Source organism: Ceratosolen solmsi, unplaced genomic scaffold (assembly GCF_000503995.2).
Source record: "Ceratosolen solmsi marchali unplaced genomic scaffold, CerSol_1.0 scaffold47, whole genome shotgun sequence".
NCBI classification, from domain to species: Eukaryota; Metazoa; Arthropoda; class Insecta; order Hymenoptera; family Agaonidae; genus Ceratosolen; species Ceratosolen solmsi.
Window position 1 is genome coordinate 2,049,716 of NW_011948419.1, and position 25,656 is coordinate 2,075,371.

The window sequence follows — 25,656 nt, forward strand, 5'->3', positions numbered from 1 at the left end:
AAGATCATACATCAACCCTCCTGTGCAGCAGTTGATAGGTCTTAACGTTAAATTTCCTTCATCGGTGCGTGAACAATGGTAAACTACTCATCCCAGGATCAAATCAAGGTCACCGTATCACTGTGAGTACACAAAGTCCAGTCCGTGTCCGTGACTCGAGGATCATCTTGTGTAGTGAAACATCCGTCACAAGAAATCGCATCTTTACAATTAAACTTGAGACGCATCCAATACATCAATAATGTAATTGTTTTATAAATTGTAAAATAAACCATAAATTCATCGAAAACGCAGGATAATTCTACATTCTCTTCTTTCACTTAATTCCTTCCCTAGCATTTACATTTGACCAGCGCGGGCGGTAAATTATTATAAAACTATCCAATCATTGGCAGTTTGAGCCAATAAAAACTACATCAATTTCGAAGAGATGCATTTTATAAATTAAATTTATTATTTATATCGTATAATAGTGTGTTTTGAAAATATTTAATAAATTGGGCATACAATTGCATCTATTAATTATAAAACTTAAGTAAAAAAATTGTATTACAGGCTCCTATTATGTAGTAATTGTTCGCGTAACTACGAAATCATTTTTCACATTAATTGGATGCATGACTGTTAATTTTTGTTAATTTCTTTAGGTTTAGAACAATGTAAAAAAAAAAAAATACTACTACTAATATTGTAGTTTCATGAAATATTACGCAATATAAAAATTTCATAAATAATCAATAAATTAAATTAATTGACATGACATTTTCAATTACTTTAATGCTTTTCTAATAATTAAGCGCAATTTACAATTTAATAATTCGTTAAATCATACCTTTTGAATTTTTATGAAAAATGTGTTGAATCGTGTGAAATTTAATATTCACTTAAAAGGTACGACTATTTAGAGTAGAAAATTGAGAGAGAGAGAGAGAGAGAGAGAGAGAGAGAGAGAGAGAGAAAGGACTTTAAAAATACAATATAGTGCATTTGTACTATATATAAATCTGATATGGAAATTATTTTTCAATTTTTTCAATTTCCTCTACAACTGTCATTGAATAAAATTTGTCGAGCTGCATCAATCATATAATGTCGCATACGCTATCGCGATTCTTTGACTCGTGGATACTTGACCTGGTGGATACTTGGATACGAGTAGAACAAACGAAATAGAACACGATAAATCATTGAAGCGAAGTGCAATAAGGGAATCAGCGATTTTGTGTGTGAATGTAGTGAATTTCGACATTGAATGATGACTAATAATAAGCACTGATCATTGTAAGTAATTACCGAATGCTTGAAGAGGGATTTCAGAAAATTGACGCATTTAAGTGGATTGACAAGCGGATAGTGACTTTAAGTAATGTTCCCACAGACGGGAGAGTCATTTCGTGCTAATCATCAATCCTTCGTGTCGCGAGCGAGGAGACACAGACGATCTTGATATATTATTTTGATCAGCAATTGCTGATTAGCATCGACAGGATGGATCGAAAAGACTCCGAGTAGCTAATGACGGTACAAGACGTCAAGCAATTGGAATCGCGTGGTCATGACATGCAAGAGACAGACGTACGTAGCATCGATAGCACATGCACAAAATACAATATAACGTAACGTTGCCTCTCTCTCTCTCTCTCTCTCTCTCTCTCTCTCTCTCTCTCTCGTACTTTTTTTCATACATAAGCGAATGAATAAGTGCTTAAAGCTCAAATCGATAACAGATTTATTTCTCCGATCTTCACACATAACATTGATCGACTAGAATCCATTATTTCGTTAGCCGTCGCATTGAGTTGAAAGCAGTTGGTTTAATCTAGAGAAATATTGAACTTAACTGTTGTTTATTTTCTTTATATTTATCGTTTAATAGTAATAGAAATACATATTTAATCATATAAATCAACATTTATTTATATTTATATCTCTAAATTTTTAATTAAAAAAATCAAATTTTATTATAACTAATAAAGTATTCTTTATACTTTATAAACGTATCGTAAAGAATAATAGGAAAATACTAATTACCAATGTCATACATCAACAATGTCTTGTTTCTAAAATCATATTATTTTATCAACATTTTAATTATTAGTAACTTGAATGTTATATAATCATAAAATATTTAACGACATTCTTGGACAAACTTAAATATTTTTTTTTTTTTTTTTTTTTTCGACATTGTCAAATATTTAATATAACGGAAAGAATGATTCTATATAATTTTTTAACTGTTTTGAAATATTTTAGCATGTGTCTGTTGTTCCGAGTGAATTACTGAAAGTTCATAATTTAATCGGCGTATTATATATTACAAATTAGATGCAAGATATTTATATAAAAATTATTTGTTACAGTTAAAGAATTTTTTCTTAGAATCTTGCTTTTAGTCATTATCAAAATTATGTTATGAAAAATATCAGTTCCGCTAATTTAATACAATATAGGAAAATAACAAATACTGTTTAATGTAAATTTCTATCCTTCAAAATTACATTATATTAAAGTAATTTTAATTTATTTCAATTTTTTTCGTTATTGAACATTCCATTCATAAAGAATGACGAAAAGCTTGAATAGCATGAATTATTTTGTACGAATTACAATATTTAAATTGCTGGATATAAAATTAGGTATAAACTTTTTTTTTTTTATATATTTTCTCTTTGTAATAGTTATTGTCCTAAAATTTGACATATTAAAAGAATATTTTTTTATCGTATTTAATATACGTTTATATTTCTTACTCAATATATATATATATATATAATAGTATAAATCATTTACAAAATATACACTGATTATTATTCTTATATAAATAATTTCAAAGCAAATGCTTAATTTTCTATTAAATGTTGAAAGAATTATTCTATATGCGTGAAAGTTCAAAATTAACAAATTCAGCGTGAATGTGAAATAAAATTTTGTCAAGTACTTAATATTTTAATAAAATAAATTATAATTGTTTTTATAGTTATCCCACATTTTATGTATTAAGAAATAATTGTTTAGATAATTACTAGACGGATTAAAATTAAATTATAGTCTTTAAATCAATATTAGATAATATTTTAAGTATATATGTTATGGAATAAATAACCCTCAAAGTATGATTATAATTAATTTTGTTATTATTGGAAACAAATAATACAATGTACAATAATGTATTGTAAATATTTAAATTGATTTCATTCGTACTGATTTAAACATTTCATAATCTGTATTTATTAAATTTTTATAATTTTTATTTAATAATCATAAATAGTAACGTATTATTTATATAATTATCATCAAGTGATTATATTTAGATACTAAAAGGTAATTTTTTTATTTAGTTTCGGTTAAATATAAAATGAAGAATGAATAAGAACTATACGTTTTATACTTAAGAAATACTGAATTTTGCTTTTTCTAATCATCAGTAATAATAACATTTAAATAAAATATATATTTTATTTCTTTTATTGTATTTTGTTACTATTATATATATATATATATATATATATATATATCATTTAATAATATTTAATTGGATACATATTTTTAAGTTTTAAAATGTAATTACAACTAATATTGTACATTCTTTTACACGTTCCAAGTAAAAAATTGTAATATATTATCTATCATGATATAAAACGTAATATAATATTATTAAGTTATTCATATGACTTCTTTAATATTTTTACTAAAATACATAAGGACTGATAATAAAAATGAAATAAGATATATATTTTTTGTATTTTGATTATATATGTATCACATTTCATTTTAATGTTTCCCTGTTTATCTTTTGGACGTTTATCAACTTACTTATATTTTTTTCATATTGTTAATATCTATTAATTAATACATTTAATACAATATATTATATTATTCGCACGTATATATAAAGAGTGTTGTGGATAATATGATAACATAAGTAATGAGGCATTGAAATAAAATTTGATTACTATGTACTATTATAATATACATAAGGTTTTCGCAAATGGTTGAATTTTGTATATCATATTTATTTTATTTAAGTCATAACTTAAGCACATTTTATATATTCCGAATATGCGCGTGAAGTGAATAATTAAAAAAGATTTACCTTTAGATGCAAGTAAAACATAATAATATAAAAGCAATAAAGAAATAATGAAGTACTTAGAATTCTTATTAGATTTTGAAATTCAGAAAGAATGCGTACTTTCATATAATTTTAAAACACTGTTTTTTAGAATTAATAGTCAGAAAAATATTATTATACATAAATAATGTTTAACTTTAGTTTATACATTTTATCTATTATATATTGTATATTAAAAATCGCAAACTTATTTTTGATAGGAAGAAATGTTATTATTTGCAATAAAGTATAGAATTTCAATATTTTAATAGATTTGAACAAAAATGGCAAATTTTTTAGTCTGTAGGGAACTATAGTAATAAATATTACAATAATCAAATATATCATATATCATAATCAAAGTAATAACGACAACAAAAATTGTAGTAAATCGAATAGAAACTATATCATGTACTACGTTAATGTATTCAGATACAAAAAGTTAATTAGGTTTCGTATAACTCAGCATTATCTTATTAATATCAAATTTCATTAAAATTTAATTCCTTAATCATGCTTAGTTAATAAATAATGGACTAAATTTTTCAGTATTTCAGCATGTTAATACACGTTACTATAGTCATTAATTACCTTTCATTAAATCATTTTTTTTCTTCGCTTTATCTAAAATAACAGCGTGATATAAGTTACATGTATAAATACAAATTTTGTTCGTAGTAACATTCAAAATATTTATTTCATTTAAAAGTTGATGGTGAAGGTGGTGAAGGTATAAGTATTTCAAGATTAAAAGGGATTGAAGGATAATTTACAGTGGTGTATTGACTACAATATTATTGGCTTTGCAGTATCTTTCTTAACAAAGTGCAGATCGATGATATAATTGTAGCGTTTAAGTGTAAATTTTTATTCCATTAATAGATAAATACTTAAAAATTGGTTTTTAATCATTAAATTCTATATTCGATGCAAATTATTATTTGTCAATAGATTGAACATTTTTAAATTTTCTTACTCTTAATGCTACATAAAAAAAAAAAATATAAATATCTTGAAAAAAAGTATAGAACAAATCAGGAATATAAAGTGAGACATTATACAAACCTAATCATAAAAGAAAACATATAACTGAAAGGCAGTAAAAAAAAAAAACATAAAAAAAAGAATTGAAAACTAAAGTACAGTGAATGTACAGGAGAATAGGGAGAAGTATAGATCGAAATAAAAAAATTTAGAAAATTGGACAATAAGATGAATGTAGCCTTGATGAGGAAATTGTGTATATATAGATCAAATGAATTAAATACCAACTCGCGTGCAATACTTCTGCTCGGTCTATCAGCAGGTATGCATTGTAATTTAATGAATTAAATGTTAGTTGGCAGATGTGATGATAACGATTATTAATAATTGAAGAAATATCATAAGATAAATATAGAAATGTGAAAATAATACATTAATCAAAGAAAATATAAATTTATAGAAATGTTCATTTATACGCCATTGTACCAAGTAAGTTTTTAATAATGAAATTTTAGAATTTTATTTATCTATAATATTTATTACAACTAAATTGTTTGGACTAAATTGCAATTAAACGAAAAATGATATGAAAACAGATATATTGGATGATTTTAACATGATGTTGAATCATTTACATAAGTTATTTACCTTTCTCGTTTGCTATATAATCTTTTAAAATAATTAACATAAAGTACGTGAATGGTAGAGTATTCAAACAGTAAATGATTATGTTATTTAATTATAAAATTAATATGAAACGAAAAAGATTGACTTTTCTTTGTAACATTCCACATCACTTTTAATCATTTTTAATTTTCTATAATGAAAATATAAATGAAGAAAAAACCGTTTTTATTTAAAGTGATTTCATAAATTATTATCCTAAGAATTTATGTAAATCTATATTAATAGGTGGATCAAACTGGAAATGTGTTTACATAAATATTATCGAAAAAGCACACTGGCGAGAATATCAATATCGAATTTATTCGGAGTTTATGTAAAGAAAATCTTTTACCAAGGACTCTTATACTTTACAAAAAAAAAAAAAAAAAAAAAAAAAAAAAAAAAAAAAAAACAATAACAAAATAACACAATCGAGTAATGAATTTATTATTATTTAGAAAACATTTATACATGGCTCTTTGTATGATTTTTCATAGCGGACAAAATTTTATTAATATGAATATAGATTTCGCATGTAATTTAAAAAAAAAATGCTATTAGTAGTAATTAACATATTATGCTATCCTGAGAAGTGATAAATGTGCGCTGATTATTCATAGATCAAATGTTGATTTGATCATCAAAAGTTCTTCTCAATTGAAATTTGAAAAACTATATAACTATTATTATATATTATAATATTATAATAAAACCAAATTTATATTGTTATTTTTGTATTTTTATTACATTAACATAATTTTAAGAATTAATGATCTTTAATTTTATATGCTACATTTTTATATTCGTCATAAGCGAATATAAGGGCTTACAAAATTATATCTCCAATAAAAAGTAAATTAGTATAACTATTGCAAAACAATGTTATTAAACCATCTCGTATAATGTGTAAGTATCGTATTAAATAATTTTACATTAATGAATCATCGGCGTGTAAAATCTTTTATTACGACGATATATTATTCTTTTGAATAATAAAAAGCAAAATATATAAAATTGTAGTAATTACTGAAAATGTAGAATTTTAATAATGACTAATAAAAGTTGTTAATTTATTTTATAATGCAAATTACTTTGTTACGTATTATTGTAATTATTTTTTATAATTAATTATTATGTTCGACGCATGATTAAATTGTTAATTTTGTATAAGAAGTTATAATTTCAGTATTACATACAATTTATATAAGACTATACCAAGAAAGTATCTTAGAAAGCTTAGGAGTAATTCGAATTCTAAATCTCCTATTTCTTATTCTTTATAAATGATTTGAATATTATGATATTATTAGAGACATTAGTCACGTAAATAGGTAAGTATTCATTCATTCAACAGTTGTACTTTTTTTGCAAAACTTATTACAAAAATGATCTTTAATTTTATTATTTATGTAATATGATTGTACGTTTGCTTGTTAAATTTAACCTAATTTGACAGATAAGTCAAATGGAGAGATGAATATTATCTTAAAGAGGTACTTAAAGAATGGAAATTATTAAAAAATATCTTAATAGCAATAATGTTGAATTATATAAGTATAATAAAGAGCTTAGGAACTTTATTAAAATATAGAAGGTGTATAATAAGATAAATTGTTTCGTATAGCATTATTACGATGTATAAGTAGTAAAACAGCGATAAAAATAGTCATACGTATGACAGATAATGAAAAATATACACAAAGAGAGAGAGAGAGAGAGAGAGAGAGAGAGAGAGAGAGAGCGAGAGGGAGAGAGATAAGACGTATTACTAAAAGCATCAAGGTAGTCAGACCTAATATGCGAAAAGGAGAAGCACCGACGCAACATAGTTTATGGACGTTGGGAATAATGTTGGCCGTCATGAGAGCGTTATATGGTTGTCTCAATAATAGGAAAAATTGCACGAGTATGATCATTAATCAACATCGCTCACTTGTAAATATGAAGTATTAGAGAAATAAATGAGTTGCAGTGTACGCGATAGCCCAAAAATAATATTGTTCTTGTGTTACAAATAATGAATAATAATTATATACGACTATATGGTAAGAAACGAATAGAATTGAAGTTTTATAATTAAATTAAACGCTCGGTAGAGAGCTTCAACTTTACTCGAATAATAATATTCAAAAAAATATTTACAAAATTAACGTTGTATTCCATTTATAAGTATATAGTCATATAATAAAGAGTATATTCTAACAATGTAATACAAAAATATAGAAGAAATTTAAATTTAACATACAAAGATATAAAAAAATTTCTTATCTCACCGTTTTAAGTAAGTTTTAACCCCACGAGTTTTTTTTTTTTTTTTTTTTTTTTTTTTTTTTTTTTTTTTTTTTTTTTTTTTTTTTTTTTTTTTTTTTGAGGATTTGCCTTAGTTTACTCTATTCTCATTTGCTTGACACCTGCCTTGTCACAATGAATTATTATTAAGAAAGTTAGGTATGCTTTGCGTTTGATATTCAAATATGCACATAAATGCGTATGTACAAACACGAATAATTTTTTTTTTTTTTTTTTAACAATTTCGCACAATTTTATTATTATTTATGAGAAGTAAGTATGGTACTAGTTTAATTATTCTTATTGTTTTGGATTTATTACATATATTATTATTCCATTAAAGGATTTGTATGTTTCAATGTTTGAAACGAAATTTCATAGTTATAAATAAAAGCAATTTCATTTTGGTGTTAAAAGATTTAAGAAAAGTAACATAACGATCACGATTTTGTTTTTTATTTTTTGTTTTTTGTTTCATTAGACAAAACATTGAAGATAGTTACTAATATTTTATGATTTTCCAAATGATATGTCATAAAAGAGACTATTATTCAATATGATTTAATTCTATTTTATTTTTCCCAAATTATAATTTTACATAGTACAAAATATTATTATGTTCTTAGTTTATACGTTTTGTATAGCAATTTATGGGAGAAGCGAAGGTATTGTAATACATGCATTTTGGAATATTTGCTTAATATTAGAATACATTAGTATTTAATTGGCTTTTAATATGAAATTTATTTACATAAATGAAGTTTTCATTGATCCTTCAATTATTTACTTAAATTGCAGCGAATTATTTAAATATTTTTAGAAATTAAATTTAGGAAATATATAAAGTAGCAGATTTTTTTTATGTATATTTATTTTGTAACGATTTCATTGTCGATTAAGTGTAATAGAATAGATAGGATCATTTTAATTTGAGCTTGGGTAGTTAAGTAGAATTCGCAGGAGGAAAGTCTTGCAGAAATAATCATTTAATTTAAAATCCAACTACTAATAAAAAGAATACCGAGTACTTTAGTTTTTTATTTGAGATAATTTTTAGCCAATTTTTTCCCTAACATTTATAGTAGAAAATAATAATATACAATACATATGTACAGTAATTTGGATTTAATTTGTAATTAATATCGAAATAGTATTTATCATTACTTTTAATAACGAAACAGAAAATGCTTTTGTAAACGATTTATCACGTAAATAATAAAAATTTGTAAGCAAATTGCATTGATGATAATTACGAAAACTTCTCATAACTCGCCGCTATATTATCATTATGGTAATATTACACGTACCCGTGATATAAAATAATACCTTGGGCATGATACTTTATATGCTTACTTCATATAATTCATTATAATAATAGATATAAAGGAAATGGCCTCTATAAAGCTTAAATTTATAATAATACAAAAAATTGATTCCTTCATTTTCAACGTATCTCAGATATAATTATGATAACAATGATAATAATGATAAATAAAAATAGAATAAATGCCAATAAGAATCGAATAAAATTTTAATGACGAAGTAATATTTGCAAAAGTCGTTGTAGACAGTTTAAGCAATGGGCTATAAGTTTTAATGTACTTGCTGGTCCAGCGGCTTTTCTTTTATCTTGCATAAATAAGCTTGTAATGAAATTATAAAGCCAACTTTTCTTATATAACTTGAGTATTCTTCGTTGGTGTTTGAGAACAAATACAATATGTATGCAAACTTGAATAAATCTCATTAAAAAAATTAAAAAAAAAAAAAAAAAGAAAACTCAAAAAGTAATTTATTATCGTAAGAAGATTTAAAGACACGTAAGTGAATTTTCAAACGGTAAAGCAAATCGTTTATGGGGAATAATTAGCTGGTCTCCCGCGATCGGAGAAAGCTTCGAGAACCAAAAATGTAGTCAGCGGTAAGATAGAATATTAGATCTAAAGATTCAAAAGATAAATAAAGCGCGAAAACGGGTTTATTAAGAAGTTCAGTGTCTCCTGAATGAGAAAAGCCATCGAGCACATTTAATACGGGCGCTAACACATAAGAAGGGCAGCTTTATTACTCACTTCATCTCGACGTCATGGATTTCCTTGAGGGTCAGCTTATTGGTGACGTCCAGTATCTGCTTCATGTGCTCCTCGCTGCGTTTGGCGTCAGAGTCGGCGGGCCTCAGCAGAATCGTAGCCGCGGGCGCGTCCAGGGACAGAGACGGCTGCTGGACGACGATCGTCGCCTGGGCCGTCCTCTTGCCCCCAGCTATATTGCCACCTAGATTTTTCGTTTATTTCGTTTGTTTTGATTGATTTCCCAGAGGCGAGAACAGAAAAGTAAAAGTGCGAGAGGGGGGCGGGGGTCAGGAGGTGGGAGCGGGATACCGAGAGAATTTCCTGATTAGTACGTCGTTCGTTGTGCGTTGTGTGGCGCTAAAGAAAATTGCGAGAACGAGCATCCACGAGCCGACACTAATGGAGCTCTAAGTTTTCCATCTAGCGAATGAGGCGTAGTTCGCTGTAATTTTAAGTTTACTGATCTTGCCCGTGAATCAAGATTATTATCGGATATTATTAGCAGTAACCACATTATTTCGGCCTTTTCTCTTATACATTGTTTCTTACAGCGATGAATTACTCCTCGGATCGTTAGAAGTTAAAGAGAATTTTCGTGCAAAGTGTATTTTTGTACGCTTGAATAATGAACTCAATAAATAATAACAATTTGTATAGGTAATCTCATTATATTGTATCTAACTTGTATATATATATATATATATATATATTGTGAATGATTTACTATATTCATATTATTTTAATCGTTTAAGTAATTTTTGGCCTTATTATATCTATTCTTTTATTAATTTATGCTCTAATGTGTACGATTCTATTATACTATGAATGTGAAAATTATTTTTAAATATAATATTTTTATGCTTACGAACGTTTGACATAATATAAGAATATTAAATTCATAAATTGTCATTATATTCATGATTATGTTGAAATAGTTATAAAAAATTTAATATTTATAGGTATATATATAGGTATATAAGTGATTTTTTTTTTACATTTGTTTTTAGATATTTGAATATTTATAAGACATTATATACCAATTTAATAACAACTATTCCATGTCTTGATAATTATAAGTAGCCTTAACAATTCTTTAATGCAGTTATACCATTAATTCGTTAAAATATTCAAATTTAACACAAGTACAAATTTAATTTGTAGTTGAAATAGCGTGTAAGTTTTATTTATTAGATGAATTGTTCTTTTCAAATAAAATCTTCCTCGAATTTACTACGATCTATATATTTTCAATATGCTAAATTCAATATTTTAGTTTTATGAGTTAATAGAATTAAAAAATATTGTGACATGTTATTTATGTACATTCGGTTACTGCTTTTCGAATGAAAAATCTCTTTTTTCAGGTAAAAATAAAAGATATCAAATTTTTAGAAATTTATATGCAAAACAATTATTTCTTTAAATTATAAGAATAATATAGTTTAATAATAAGGTAAACTCATCTTATTGTATGTAAGATAATATTAAGTGCCGGAAAGATTTATACTAAGAGTTTTACGTTAACAAACGAGGAGATAGCCTTTTCACTTGTCAAAATATACATTATCTCATTAAAATTTAAACTAATTTCTATTAATTTTCAATTATTATATAAATTATCATCATCGATTATGAAAATAAAAATCATTACTATGAAGTATACATAATAAGTTATTGGTGTGGTATAAATATAATGTATAATCTATATCTTTGGAATTATTAGTTACATTTTAACATAATTAAGGCGTAGATTAAACTTTACTCTCTATTACGACGAACCTTCAATGAAACTAACTAACAGTAATTTTAATGTTATACATTAGATTAAAGATAAATTTTATTTTTGACGTATTATGAAAAATAATAAAATTGAACAAATTTCGGTAATACGTATAAAGATACGAAATACGCGTATAAAAAAAGTATGAAATTATAATTAAACGGTGTATGTGTATGGTATTTTCCGTGTCTGTGTGTTATTAAAAATTACAATTTTCATTAAAGCCTACAATCGATTTAAATCTAGATTAAAATGTTAATAGTTTGCTATATTAAGTCGATATATTTATAGTTATGTTGTTTGATAATAAAATTAAAAAATAACATATACATAGATGCAGTTAAATAGTCTCAAAAAATATAATTTTTTTTCATCGCTATATTAAGTAAATATGTTTTTCTCAATTTTATAAAGAATTATTATTATTGTGTTAATTACATGATTGTTTTTGAAATCTCACTACACTATAGATATTTAAACGTTGTTCACATGTAATACAATCTAATACTGTTTTTATCTGCATTCTAATTCATACATTATTTTAAATAGAAAACTATATTTACAAATTGTTATGATAGAATGGAAAAATCTTTAATACTACGATTGAATGTATTTTATATTCGACACAATATACATTGATGGCTGCATTACACTTTAGCCTCCGAGAAATAAATGTTTCGCAAGCATATAATACATAGAGCTGCAGTAATCATTAATAATAACAAAAATTGGAGGATTTCGCAAAAAGCTTGAATGAGTTTGATAAGCATTTTGATATCTGAGCATGATGATGCAAGTTTGTTTCCGACACTCTTGGAGGATTGGCCTTATATCATTGTCGCAAGAAGCTTGCGAGCATTCTTAGTGGTTGGATATGCCATTTGGCTCAGTACACCATTTAGTTTGTCTTTATAGTCGAATGTTTGTGCTTCTGCAACTCAACACTTGAACCAGCCCTCGGGCAAATGTATAAAGGGGAATCGTTTTTCTAAAAAAGAGAAACTCGGCTTTTCGGTGAACTACCGCTCAACACTCACAACGTCCGACCCTTCTAACACAAGCTACACTCGACTTTCCTCCTGACCTTTACCTATAATATAAAATACCCTCGTTGGGGCGATAGAAGCGAAACAAGTTATCGTCGTAATCCGTCCTTTTTCACGGCACCAGTAGAAAAGTCTATTTCGCCCTTTTCGATGTATAAGGGATAAATTCTAAGTCATTCGATTAAGTGGAGCTACAAAATGGCAAATCCCTAGAACTATTAATATAATTTTATTACCTAGAATATTTGAAAATCAATGCTAGGGAGCTCTTACACATACCAACATATATATATATATATATATATATATATATATACAAAAATAAATAAAAATCTTTTAACAAATTATAATAATCTTGATTGTGTAAACCAAGAGTTAACAAGCTTATATTAATTATTTTATTAATATATTTGACAGTATAACGGAACCAATTTTTAAAAGAAAAACTCTAATATATTAAAATTTATTTATTAAATCAGAAAATTAGCGAACGTGATTATTAAAATGTTTTGATAATTAATTTGTTCACATTGGTTAAAATTTAATTTTAAAAATTTCTCATGTTATTTATAATTTAAATATTTTAAAGATCAGAACTTGAAACAATAATTTTTCTAAACTAGCATATTTTTATTTTTATTTATTTTATTTATATTAAAATTATTAAAATAATAATATATTTGCGTTTTAATTATTATTAACATTTCAATAATAAAATTATAACTAAAAATATTTTATAATATTTTTTTTTAAATTGTATCATTTCAACAAAATATGTATCTATCTGACAAAATTTATAGATATTTTCATTCAAAGCTCTTGTTATAATTTCATAATCCACGTTTTTATATTTAGACTTAAAAATCACCAGTCGTAATCAGATCAATCGAAACTGTGTGCTTTTTTTTGTATTTTCAAAATAAATATTTCATAAAACAAAGAAATTTCTGAATATATATATACAATTAGTTGATGATAGTCAATTCAAAACAGTAAGTAAAATAAACTCAGGCAATTTATAATTAACATAAATTTAATTGTTTCTCTGATTAATTAAATTAAAATGCTGCAGTAATAAAATTCTCTGTATGCATTTTTATAGGCGATTACCATCTTTAAACAGTTTAATATTCTTGTAAGTCTTCTATTTATCTGTATATATATATATATATATATATACATTTATTTTATTTTCATATAGTGATAATTTAATTATTTATATCTATAAGTTAGGATATACATACATAATATGTATCTTACGTTATAATATCTGACTCAATTATAAATTAAAAAAAAAAGTTTCTAAATAAATAGTTATACCGATGTGATAATTGTCATAAAAAAAATTTAATTATAAAACGATAAAATAGATATTCATGAAATCAAGTATATTGAGAAAATATAATTTGTTTATATTTTCGACTTGAAGAAGTATTAAAACAGCATGTATACATAATTATAAAATTATAATTGTTTAGAAATTTTTTGAACAATTTTAAAACCTTTTCATTGTTAATCAAATAAAACATCATTATATTATCACAACTAAACAAGTAATAAAGTAAAATAGTTTTATTAATTGTAAAAATGAAGTAATTTTTTCATATTTTGTTAGCAAATAAATCATTTTAATAATATATTTAGAGTTGATATTTAAAATCTTTTGAAATGACATTTAATACGTTTCATTTACAAAAACTACATAATATTTGACATTTAATATCTCCTACAACAAATCCTGACTTTTATTATTTGCGTAAATTTATAACATATATTTTAGAATGTAGAAATATGTTACTTCATTTGCTAGAAAGTAAAAAAGTTATAGGAAAATCTATAAATAAGAGTTTATATATGCAAAATTCAACTAAATCTTAAAATTACAAAAGTTTAAGCTTAACCGAATTTACATGGACTGCATAATTTTTTCCATAAAACATAATAATAGATTTAATATAAAGTATATCAGTTATTTGCGATATACTATACATACAAATACATGAAATTGTTAAAAATCTATAAATGTTCTTATATATCATAAGTGCAGTTATAATACTGTATTTACTAGTGTTATTTTTTATTTTATGAAGTTGTGACAATTCTAATATGAGAATTTCATTTAGTGCTAAGGCAAATTTCCTTTTTTTAATACAGTGTTTTTAGTATTTTATAGAAATAATATCAAATATAATCTGAATATAATAGAATATTGAATTAATAAAAATATACTTTAGTATTCAGCTTGGTAAAAATTTAGATTGTCTTAATATTTCTTACAAGCTGAGAAATGTTTAATTAAATATGGAATTCCTTTCAAGAACAAATCAATAGTGAATATAATAAAATTTTTAAAGAATTTTACAAATTATTATCTTATAATTTATAATTTGTTTTTGTTTTATTTTATTATATATATATATATATATATATATATATATATATATTTTTTTTTTTTTTAGATTAATTTTAGATTAATAGTTAAAAAAATTATTTTCAGGCTTATCTTACATAAAATTTAAACAATTTTCATCATAAATAAAATAAATTTATAGTTATTAAAATTGTTAATAAAAAAAAAGAAAAATTAAATATTTTAATGATAGATTTTATTTTCACGAGATATTGCATAAGTAAATAGTGAACTATTTATATTTTAATTTTTAATTAATACAGTAACAAATAGAAAGTTTAATAATGTTCTCACTGGATAATTTAATTAGATTTTCTTCTAAGCTTACTTTATAAACTCAGTTATTCGATAAGTGCAACAGCATTAATATAATGGACTTATTACTTTTAGAAAATACATAAGATCTTTAGAAAAAGTAATGATTTCTTTTAGTTTCTACATGTCTATTAAGTTTATTATGTGAGTCGAATAAGTTCACGTAGTTGTAACAGAGTTGTAAACTTTATATGAAGCTTTAACGAATGTACGAGAGTAAAAAAGTCTAACACAAATGGATCTTCCAGGTATATGTTTGAAATTCGGTTACTTAGATTTTTCAGACTTTTCAAAGTCTTTATAACTGAATAAACACAGAAATTTAGTCGTTTATCCAGTTTGTAGGAGTTCTTCAATATAATTTAAAAAAAAAAAAAAAAAAAAAAAAAAAAAAAAAAAAAAAAAAAAAAAAAAAAAAAAAAAAAAGAAGAAGATTCTATCACTTTTAATACAAATGATTTCTGTTTTAAATTATAGAAAGATTAGATATCTATTGAAACGCTTTTAATACTATAATTCAACGAATTATAATTCTCAATTTCACTAGTTTTATTGGAAATTAAAATATATTAGTTTAATTTTTTTTTTCACTAGAATTTATAGTAATTTTAAATTCAGTTTACTTATAGAATCACATAGTAATTATAAACAATACCATGTCTGTATGAAAAATAGCTATCCATATGCATCCGTATTTCATTATCAAGCATTCATTGGAAGACTAAATTATTTATATATTATTATGCCTCAGATCAAATATACCCACAATAAATAAAAATATATCAGAATTAAATTTTTAAATATAAATCATTACGAAATATACAATAAAGAATTTTCAGATTTAATTACTTTATTAACTCAATAGTCGAAATTACATTTTTGTTCTTAGTGCTTATTTGTTGCAGAAATAAAAAATATTTATTAACAAATTTATATCTGACTAACATTTCTACTATTTTACTACTAAAAAGGATATGAAAAAACTATTAAAGAAGCTGTACAATATTTTTTAATATATGTTTTTTTTTTTTTTTTTTAATACTTATTTAAAGCTTATTTTGTACAATAATAAAATACCATTATTAACAGAAAGATTTATTTTTGTATTTTAGATTATAATTACTTAACAGCCTTTACACATCTAATATATAAATATTTAAAATTTAATCAATAATAGACCAAAGCCAGATACTTTTTATTAAATACATTTTATTCTTATACAATTCATACATCTTACATAATATTATATTTAATTTATGAATGGCAAATTATTTATAATAAGACAATTTAAAATATATGATACTGATGTTATTTATTTAATTAATAGAAATTTTCAAATAATTTATTGTTACTACTAAGTTTTAGTAACTTTTGTATTCGACAACCTGAGTATGACCTAAAAGTTACCCTATACTATTCTGATAAAAAAAAAAATTGTACAAAAATAATGTAATAAACCACAATTTCAAATCTAAATGAAGATTTAAAAATGAATTATCAATATCAATGATTACCTGTATATTTATTTCATCATTCTTTAATTTTTTTTTATCAAATTCGATGACGACTCTTATTAAAAAAACTAAACATAAATAAGTTTATAGGAGCAATTCAATTCAATTCAATGAAACTTATATAATGAAAATGAAATGCGATATTTTTAATAAATTCTATAATTAATAAAATGTAAGTTGTCGACAATTAATATAAAACAATTTTTTGTTTATTAAAAAGCTGTATATATATATATATATATATATAATTGTAAAATAAATATATCTATTAATGCTTCTAAACACCGAAAATATTTTCCAACATCTAATAACAATTTTTTTTTTCGTTGAAAAATTTACTATTTCTTTGGTTTTAAAATTAAACATATAATTTTATTTAAATTAGATTCATAAATATTTTAATCTCTATTCATGAATGAATGTATGAGATTAAACTTGTCATTCCACAAATTTACGACCAATATAATGGATAAATATATTTTGTAATATTTTATCAGAAACTTTTTGAATATAAAATTTAATTTATTAAAGCACGTTTAAAAAATTATTAAATATATTGATATAGAAAGATGTAGAAAAATATATTGCAAATAACGATAACTATCAATTAAAGTACTTTTGCTTCAATACTAAATAATAAATTTTAAGCAATTTTAAGTAATTCTATAATTGAAAATCCTATTTACGACGAAGTACATAGAAATATTAACAATATAAGTGCTTTAAATAATATAAAGTAAAGGTTAATCTTCATAATTCTAATTAAATATTACCTATATACTGTAAAATCTCATAATATAGAACATTTATTATTATTTTAAATAACATTAGACGTACGACAAAAGAATTAAAAAGTAATCTTTTCATATTTTTTATTTCCCAATACAACTAACTACACGGTAACATATATTATGGTAAACTTTTGAAATGATAATTTTACGTTTAATTGTCAATTTCTGAATATAGTTATCAAATTTTACGATTAAAAATTTCTTAAAAATGTAATATATCTAGTAAAATATATTAATTAATCGAATATTAATGGATGCGATAACGAACTATTAATTATAGCATATTGAATAAAATATAATAATTATTACTGAATTTGTTTTAATTATTAAATACGAAGGACTTTCTCGTGTATTATGAAATAAACGTATATTCTGGTATTTGATCATTAAATTAAAATAAAATTTATTAATCAATATTATAGATAGCCGCAAATAGATTAATTCCATATTTAATGATAGAATTACACATTTCCATTATGCTACCCTTTTCTCAATTTTAAAATTAAAATAATTATAAATTTTTCTAATATTAAAATAAACTCTATGATTTATTGTAAGTTAGAAAAAATATAAATTTCTTTACTTAATTTTTAATCCAAACATTTTGAGAATGTTAGTATCGTCTTTATTGCTAGATATAATTTATTTATCTTCAATATAGACGCGTTTTATGAATATTGACTGTGCTGTTCTATTCGGGCGATAAATTATTAATTTTTGTTTCACATTTATCTAAATACACGTATGATTTGGTAAAATTTTATTTATTACATATCAAGCAGTTGGCAGGAATAGAATCATTTATTAACAACGTATTATTAATAAATTTTATTATTTTAGCTATATTGAGCTTTTGTAACATTCACTCGTGTCTTTTAGCAAATTGTTATATATATTTTCTTGCGAATAATGTAAGAATGATCATTTCTTTCAAGTATTTAGGGAATAAATTTAAATTCAATTTCCAGTATATAATATATAGTTCAGCGGAGTTTGTCTAAATATGCAATATATGTTGCATCGAATCAATATATAATAATTATTCTCGAAGTAAAGAAATATTTTTACACTCTAATGGTACGAAAGAAATAGACGGTAGTTATGTGCTGTTATAGCTTATTCAATTTTCGCTAGATGAACAGTATATTACAATTGAGATTATCCAAATAAAAATATTTATTAGATTTTTAATAAATTAGATTTTTAATGTTTAAAATACAAGCTTTATTTATGAAAATTTCTCTCAAGTTATTAATGCATCTCAATCATAATGTTTTATCGTAGAATTTAATCCGTGAATAATCTGCGAAAGAGTCTAAAACTCGTATTCTGCACGTCAGTATGATGATGAATTTGAAAGCTAATACAATGCATGAAAGCAGCTGCTATTTCGGTAAAAATTACGCAGCGATAGCAATAGAAGAGGCATGTGTACGTGTGCGTGTATATATATATATATATATATATATATATATATATATATATATATGCATAAGCAAAAGTGTGTTTTGTCAATTGGCGATGTATTTTAACTTTTGTCGACATGTCAGCAGAGTCCAATTGACATTTCTGTTTGCTTCGTATTAAAACAAAAGAACACCATCGATAAAAAAAAAACAACAACAAAAAAAACAAAATACAAAATACAAAATACAAAAAAAACAATATAAAAATAAGGCAAAAAAGAATGTAAGAGTAGAGAAAGCAAAGCTGAATTCGAGTGACTTTGCAAATCGATTCTAATAGCAAAGCAACGTAAATTTTGTAAAGCTTGTGTATACACGCGTCTCTTTCTATTATAACTGCTTTTCTTGCTGGATGCACGCATTATTGGGCGAAGCCAAAAGCCCCCTAAGATTGGCATATTAAAACAAAAAGGAAAAAAAAAGAAGAAAAAAAAGAAGAAGAAAACAATAGGAAATGCACGATCCTTCATTCTACACCTATTTCAATCTCTCTCAAAGCCTCTGTCTAATATACCATTATCAGGGACCTTTTGACCATGCTCGACTGTGTGTACCTATTGCGCAAAACGGGAAAAAGAGTCTGACCCATGAATGAATGGTCGAAGCGAGGGGATGAGTTTCTGAAATAAAGAATATCAGTTCATTTCATTTTCTAACATTACTTTTTTCCCCCAAAATCTCTTTATTTTATTTTACTCTCTTCATACGCACTTATGCACACGTACGGACACGCGCGCGCGCACCCGCCCACACCCACACACCCACACACACAAACACACACACACACACACACACGCACGCACACGCACGCACGCACACACACACACACGCATCATTAACATTGCGTATAAAATAAATTTCGGTAAATTTGACAGAATAATTTGATTTCTTTTAATACTTATTATATTTTCTAAATATACATTATTTTTTTAAATAAATAAATAAATTTTAAGCAATGGTAATAAGAATATCCATTGCCCTCGTAATAATTGCTCTCATTATTTATTATTCTGTTTGTCTGTTCTTTTTTTAAATACTTTTCATGTATTTTTTTTTATTATGCTTGTTACATATCGTCATAGGCGACAACAATTACACAATTTCAATAACATAATCAATACAAATTCATGGAATTACGTAGGGATATGGGCTGATGATTGAGTATTGTAGTAAAAATATAATTATACATACGAAATTTTAATAAAACTTTTGTTGTATTACTCGATAATTGTAACGTAGACAATGCAAAATATTAGTATAGAAAATTTTATATACATTCCGATTGCTCTTTTAATTTTGTATATTAATATTTAAAATATTTTACGTAATTATATCTAATTGAAATAATATAATATAATATAATAAATGGATCGTTGATTTTAACTATTAAAATAATTCAAATAGCAAAATAATTAAATAAATCATCAATGTTATCTGTATAAAAATTCTATCATATTTTATTATTTTTAATTCATTTAATAATAATGATTATAATTGAATGAAACGAAAGTTATTATTAAAGTTTTAATTTCAAATTACTTCAATTCCGTTGTAGTTAAAAAATTGTTTGCAAATATTTTCCAATAAATACATAAATATTCATTTTGAAGGGATATAAGTTGTTAATAACAATGTGTTTTCTATTCTTTACATACAATATTTACAATTTAAAGAAAATATTTATATCTATATTATATTTATAATAATATATAAATATACTCTGTAATTCATAAAATTGTAAAATATTGTAATTTAATGTGTATGTATGTATAATTCGGATTATCACATTATTAAAAAAGAAGTTTTTTGAAAAATTATACAACAATGAGCTTATTGGTATAATTTTATGAAATTACCCTTTTAATCGATCATATTGTACATGAAATTACAAATATGAGATATATAGAATCAAATTTACCGTATTTAATACGTAGGCAGAGTAAAAACTGCACAGTATGAGTTTGAAGTGGAACATAAACTGCAAACTTCAATAATTCCAAAATATTTAAATGATTTTCATATTTTACCACTACTTTATATGGAAATATTATTTATCTCTTGTATATATCCAAATATTCATATTCATACATATATGCTTCAGCGTACATCTCTCTCTCTCTCTCTCTCTCTCTTTCTCTCTCTCTCTCTCTCTCTCTCTGTGTGTGTGTGTTCGTTTGTATTTGTTTCTGTATAATGTTAATATTATAGTTATGTGTAGTAACCGAATTAAATGTAGAAAAATTATATTAAACAGCGAAAAGATCATAAAATGCAAGCGCTTCTAACAAATGAAATAATAAATGTATAATTGATTAACTTACCGGCTGTCCTATTCCAATTTCTTGCATTAGACGAGGTGTTTTGCGTTGCGGACGATACTTGAGGCGAACATAGCGATATATCGAGGGGATTTGTCGTAACATTGATGTTTGGTTTCGTAATTGCTCCAGTTAATCCCGTTGCAGTTTGAACGGAATTTTTCGATTCTGTTGAATTCACTGTAGTATCAGCAAGACTCTTATCACTCGTTTGTTCATTGCCGTTGTCATTGTTAGTTTTGGTGGACGTGCCATTAATTATCGGTTCTTGGCATTCTTTTCCAGTCGTTGTTGCTGTAGTTGAATCCGCGCAAGGCGAAGAGTTTTTAAGTTTGTCTTTAGCAGCAACTAAAGCTAGTATGGAGCCAATTTGGTGCAGATCTGGTTGACCTGCATCTACGGAACCTCGAACCGGTTGGCTGAAAATTTTCCAAAGCAGGTATCCATTTTATATAAATAAATTTTTTTCCCAGATAATGGTGAAATAGATATAGTTGAGAATGTTTCTATTTGTACGAAATTAATTTTTGTTTAAACTTCTATTATTAATATATATATATATATATATATATATATATATATATATATATATATATATATATATATAATTTATTAATTAACTTTCGTTATCTTGAATAAATAAATTTTTAAATGTTAATAATTATATAATTTTTATAGAATTACTTTTAAATCGGTAGGGTATTTAATTTTAAATATTGAGAATTGTGTTGTCTCTGTAGATTTTTAACGAAGAATAGTTTAGGTAGAAATAAAAATTACCACGATAATTTTACATTGGATGAAAATTTTCGATACTATTATTCAAACGCATTTATATATTTTATTATTAACATATAAGAATAAGGATCATTCATGAAACTTATAGAATGGTAATTAAATTCTTGAGCGATCTTTTAATCTACTATTGACTTGAATTGTCTAAGCTCGATTTTAAATTCTCAGTCCATGTTTGGCAAATAACGACTGCAACTACCATTTTTGATTGCTGACCTAGTAACTTGGGTCTGAGCTTCCGGCTTTGCAACTGTTGCCAGACTTTCTATTTTTCCTTTCAATTCCTCGACGTTCTTTGATATCGACGACAAGAAAATCTAGGATCGCATCGCATTGCGCAGAGTTTGCACTTTCTGCATTTCCGTTTATGCTATAATCTTTTAAAAGTTATGTGTGTTGGATGTCATCGAAACATGAATCTAAGATTCTGACGCGTGACGATACATAAAATAAAAGAAATATACTTGACATTCTATTTCCCTTTATTTTTCATCTTTTTTTTTTTTTACGTAAATCATTGGAACTCATTGCAGATCCGTTAGTGCAATAATATTGAGTTTAATTACATTGTAAATATGATTTATGTTTTTTAAATAAATAAAATAGGCATTTTAAATAAATACATTTATTAAATTTATTGAAACATATTATTAAATATACAAAATTCGTTAAATATATCTCTAATAAAATGTATGTTTAAAATTTAATTGTTTGATTAAGAATCTTGGTTTTTTAAATTCTAAGAAATAATTTTTATTTAAGACCGGAATTAATATTTTCTGTTGAGTGAAGGAAATACTAAATAAGTTTCATTAAATCAAATAGACTCGTTTAGACAGTAAAATCTATGTTGTTTGTTTCATTACAGATGGCTTCAGCCGATTAATCAACCTTATTTATTATTTATCATAATAAATAATATAAAATAAAATATCATTTGCTTTGCATATGTATAATTATGGGATTTCAAATTAGTATTTTTGCATTCATGAATATCTATGTGGTGGGCAAAAGGAAAATTTAAATTGCAGATTATAATATATTTATTTTGGAAGTAGTCTTAAATTTGTAAAATATATCAATTTCATTTTATAGAGCCAAATTTGTTAACAAAATCATAAATATGGCTTTAACGTATATAAATGTAAATGCTGCTTTAAGGAGAGACATGACGAATTGAAATAATTTTTTTTCTTTTTAAGATCTTAAGATCAAAGACAAATATTCAAAGAATAAGATAAAATATGCGACAAAGAGAGAAAGAGAGAGAGAGAGAGAGATATATCTAATAAGTGAACAATTTAGATGGATGACATAGTTAACCCGTTTGCTTATTTTGTTTTTCCGTTGCTCTATAACTAAAAAGGTAAATGTATTGATTGCTGTAGGAGTAGATGGATAGTGCAGTAAACTTGTTTTCTCGTCACTATTTTTATCACTTTTTACTTTTATTCAACTACTATATCAATATTTTACTTTGAAACAATTAACTTTGCATATCCAATCTACTATATTTTATAATTTTCGAATATTGTGGTGAATTAAATAATCATCTTATTTTGTTACTTATATACAAGTTTTTTTTTTTTTAATAATATATGTAGTTGAATAAATAGTATTTACAATATTTTCCTAAAAGTTCATTTGTAATATTTAATGTTAATTAAAATATAAATGTAAACTACTTTAGATAAATAAATATTATATATTATATATATATATATATATATATATATATATATATATATATAATTAAAAAGTTTATTAAAAGAATAATAATACTTTTTATTTCAATATTATTACAACGCATATATATGAATTATATTACCTTTTCAATCATTCATATGCATTATATTCTATGACCATTTGTTTTATTAAATATTCAGTAATTGTTCAATTATTTTTATTGATTGATTTATTTCATTTTCAAATATATAATTATCGATAACTGATACAGAAAAACATTACAATATATCGACATAATATATATTTATATGTTTTATCAAAACCCTTCGTGTTCCAGAGAAAATTTTCTTTATGCAAAAGAAAATTTATTATATATACAAATAATAATTTTGCATAAATATCAGAGAATATTATATAAATTGAATATAGAGAATATAGAGTGTAAAAGTTACATATTTGTTGATTCGTTTATCCATCTATCGGATAATCTAATAAAGTCATGCGAATAGTAATTACAAATGATTTTAGTTTATGAGATATGTCGTTCGAATTACAATATTATACTAAATCGATGGACACGATTCTGAAATTCTATTATAATTTTGAAATCGAACACAAAGATAGTGATTATATTGAGTTTTTATTTTTAAAATAATATTTATATAATAACATTAAGTGATTTTGCTTTTTTTTTCCGTCTTGTGTAATTATTGCTTCTCAAATGAAATATTTACAGATAATTTATTATTATGTATAATTAAGAAATAGTTATACTAGAAACGTAAATTATATTTATTATTGTAATAAATTTAGAAAATAATGTTAATCTATAAAATTTGTAAATAATGAATTTCAAGAAGACATGACTCTCACTTGATAAAAAATGAGAATTTAACTAAATTTACTTTGTGCCGTAATATTGTAATGGGATCTACTTATTCATTCTCGTAGCTTTATGGGATTAACAAAAAAGGGCTTAATCTACACGAAAAAAAAACATGGTCATTCACTAGATATTTATAATTATTTTAATTTTATTACTTTTTTTTTTTATTTCTGGCGCAAATGAGAGATTCATAAGGTAATGTTAATCAAAGTTTTATTTAAATGATTTTGAGGTGATGTAAATGTTTAATGGTATTATTTCATAATCAATATTAAGGATATTCGAATATTGATTTCTGGAAATATTTTCTGAAAGTTGGTTGAGTTGGAAACCAATATAATTAGTTTTTCGTCTGTTAACTAGTTTGGTGACTTGATTTCATATTATCGAAAGTCTACTCACACGATTGCAATTTCTGTTAAAGATATATTTTATTCTATTGGAATTTATATTGTATAGCAATTTTTATGAGATTTTCGTATATTCTTTGCGATTCCTTATACTATGTGCTTGTAATTAAATGAACG

General features: G+C 24.1%; 1 protein-coding gene across 2 annotated transcripts in view; it reads right to left on the minus strand.

Moving 5' to 3' along the window:
• The window catches only part of LOC105360532 (uncharacterized), a 183,701-nt gene that overhangs the window by 95,695 nt on the left and 62,350 nt on the right, over positions 1-25,656 (minus strand). For both annotated transcript variants that reach the window (XM_011497454.1, XM_011497452.1), the window contains exons 5-6: positions 21,766-22,181; positions 10,123-10,324 (exon numbers count right to left, since the gene is read on the minus strand). In XM_011497454.1, the coding sequence (XP_011495756.1) occupies positions 10,123-10,324; positions 21,766-22,181 (618 nt within the window). The remainder of the gene's footprint in view (positions 1-10,122; positions 10,325-21,765; positions 22,182-25,656) is intronic.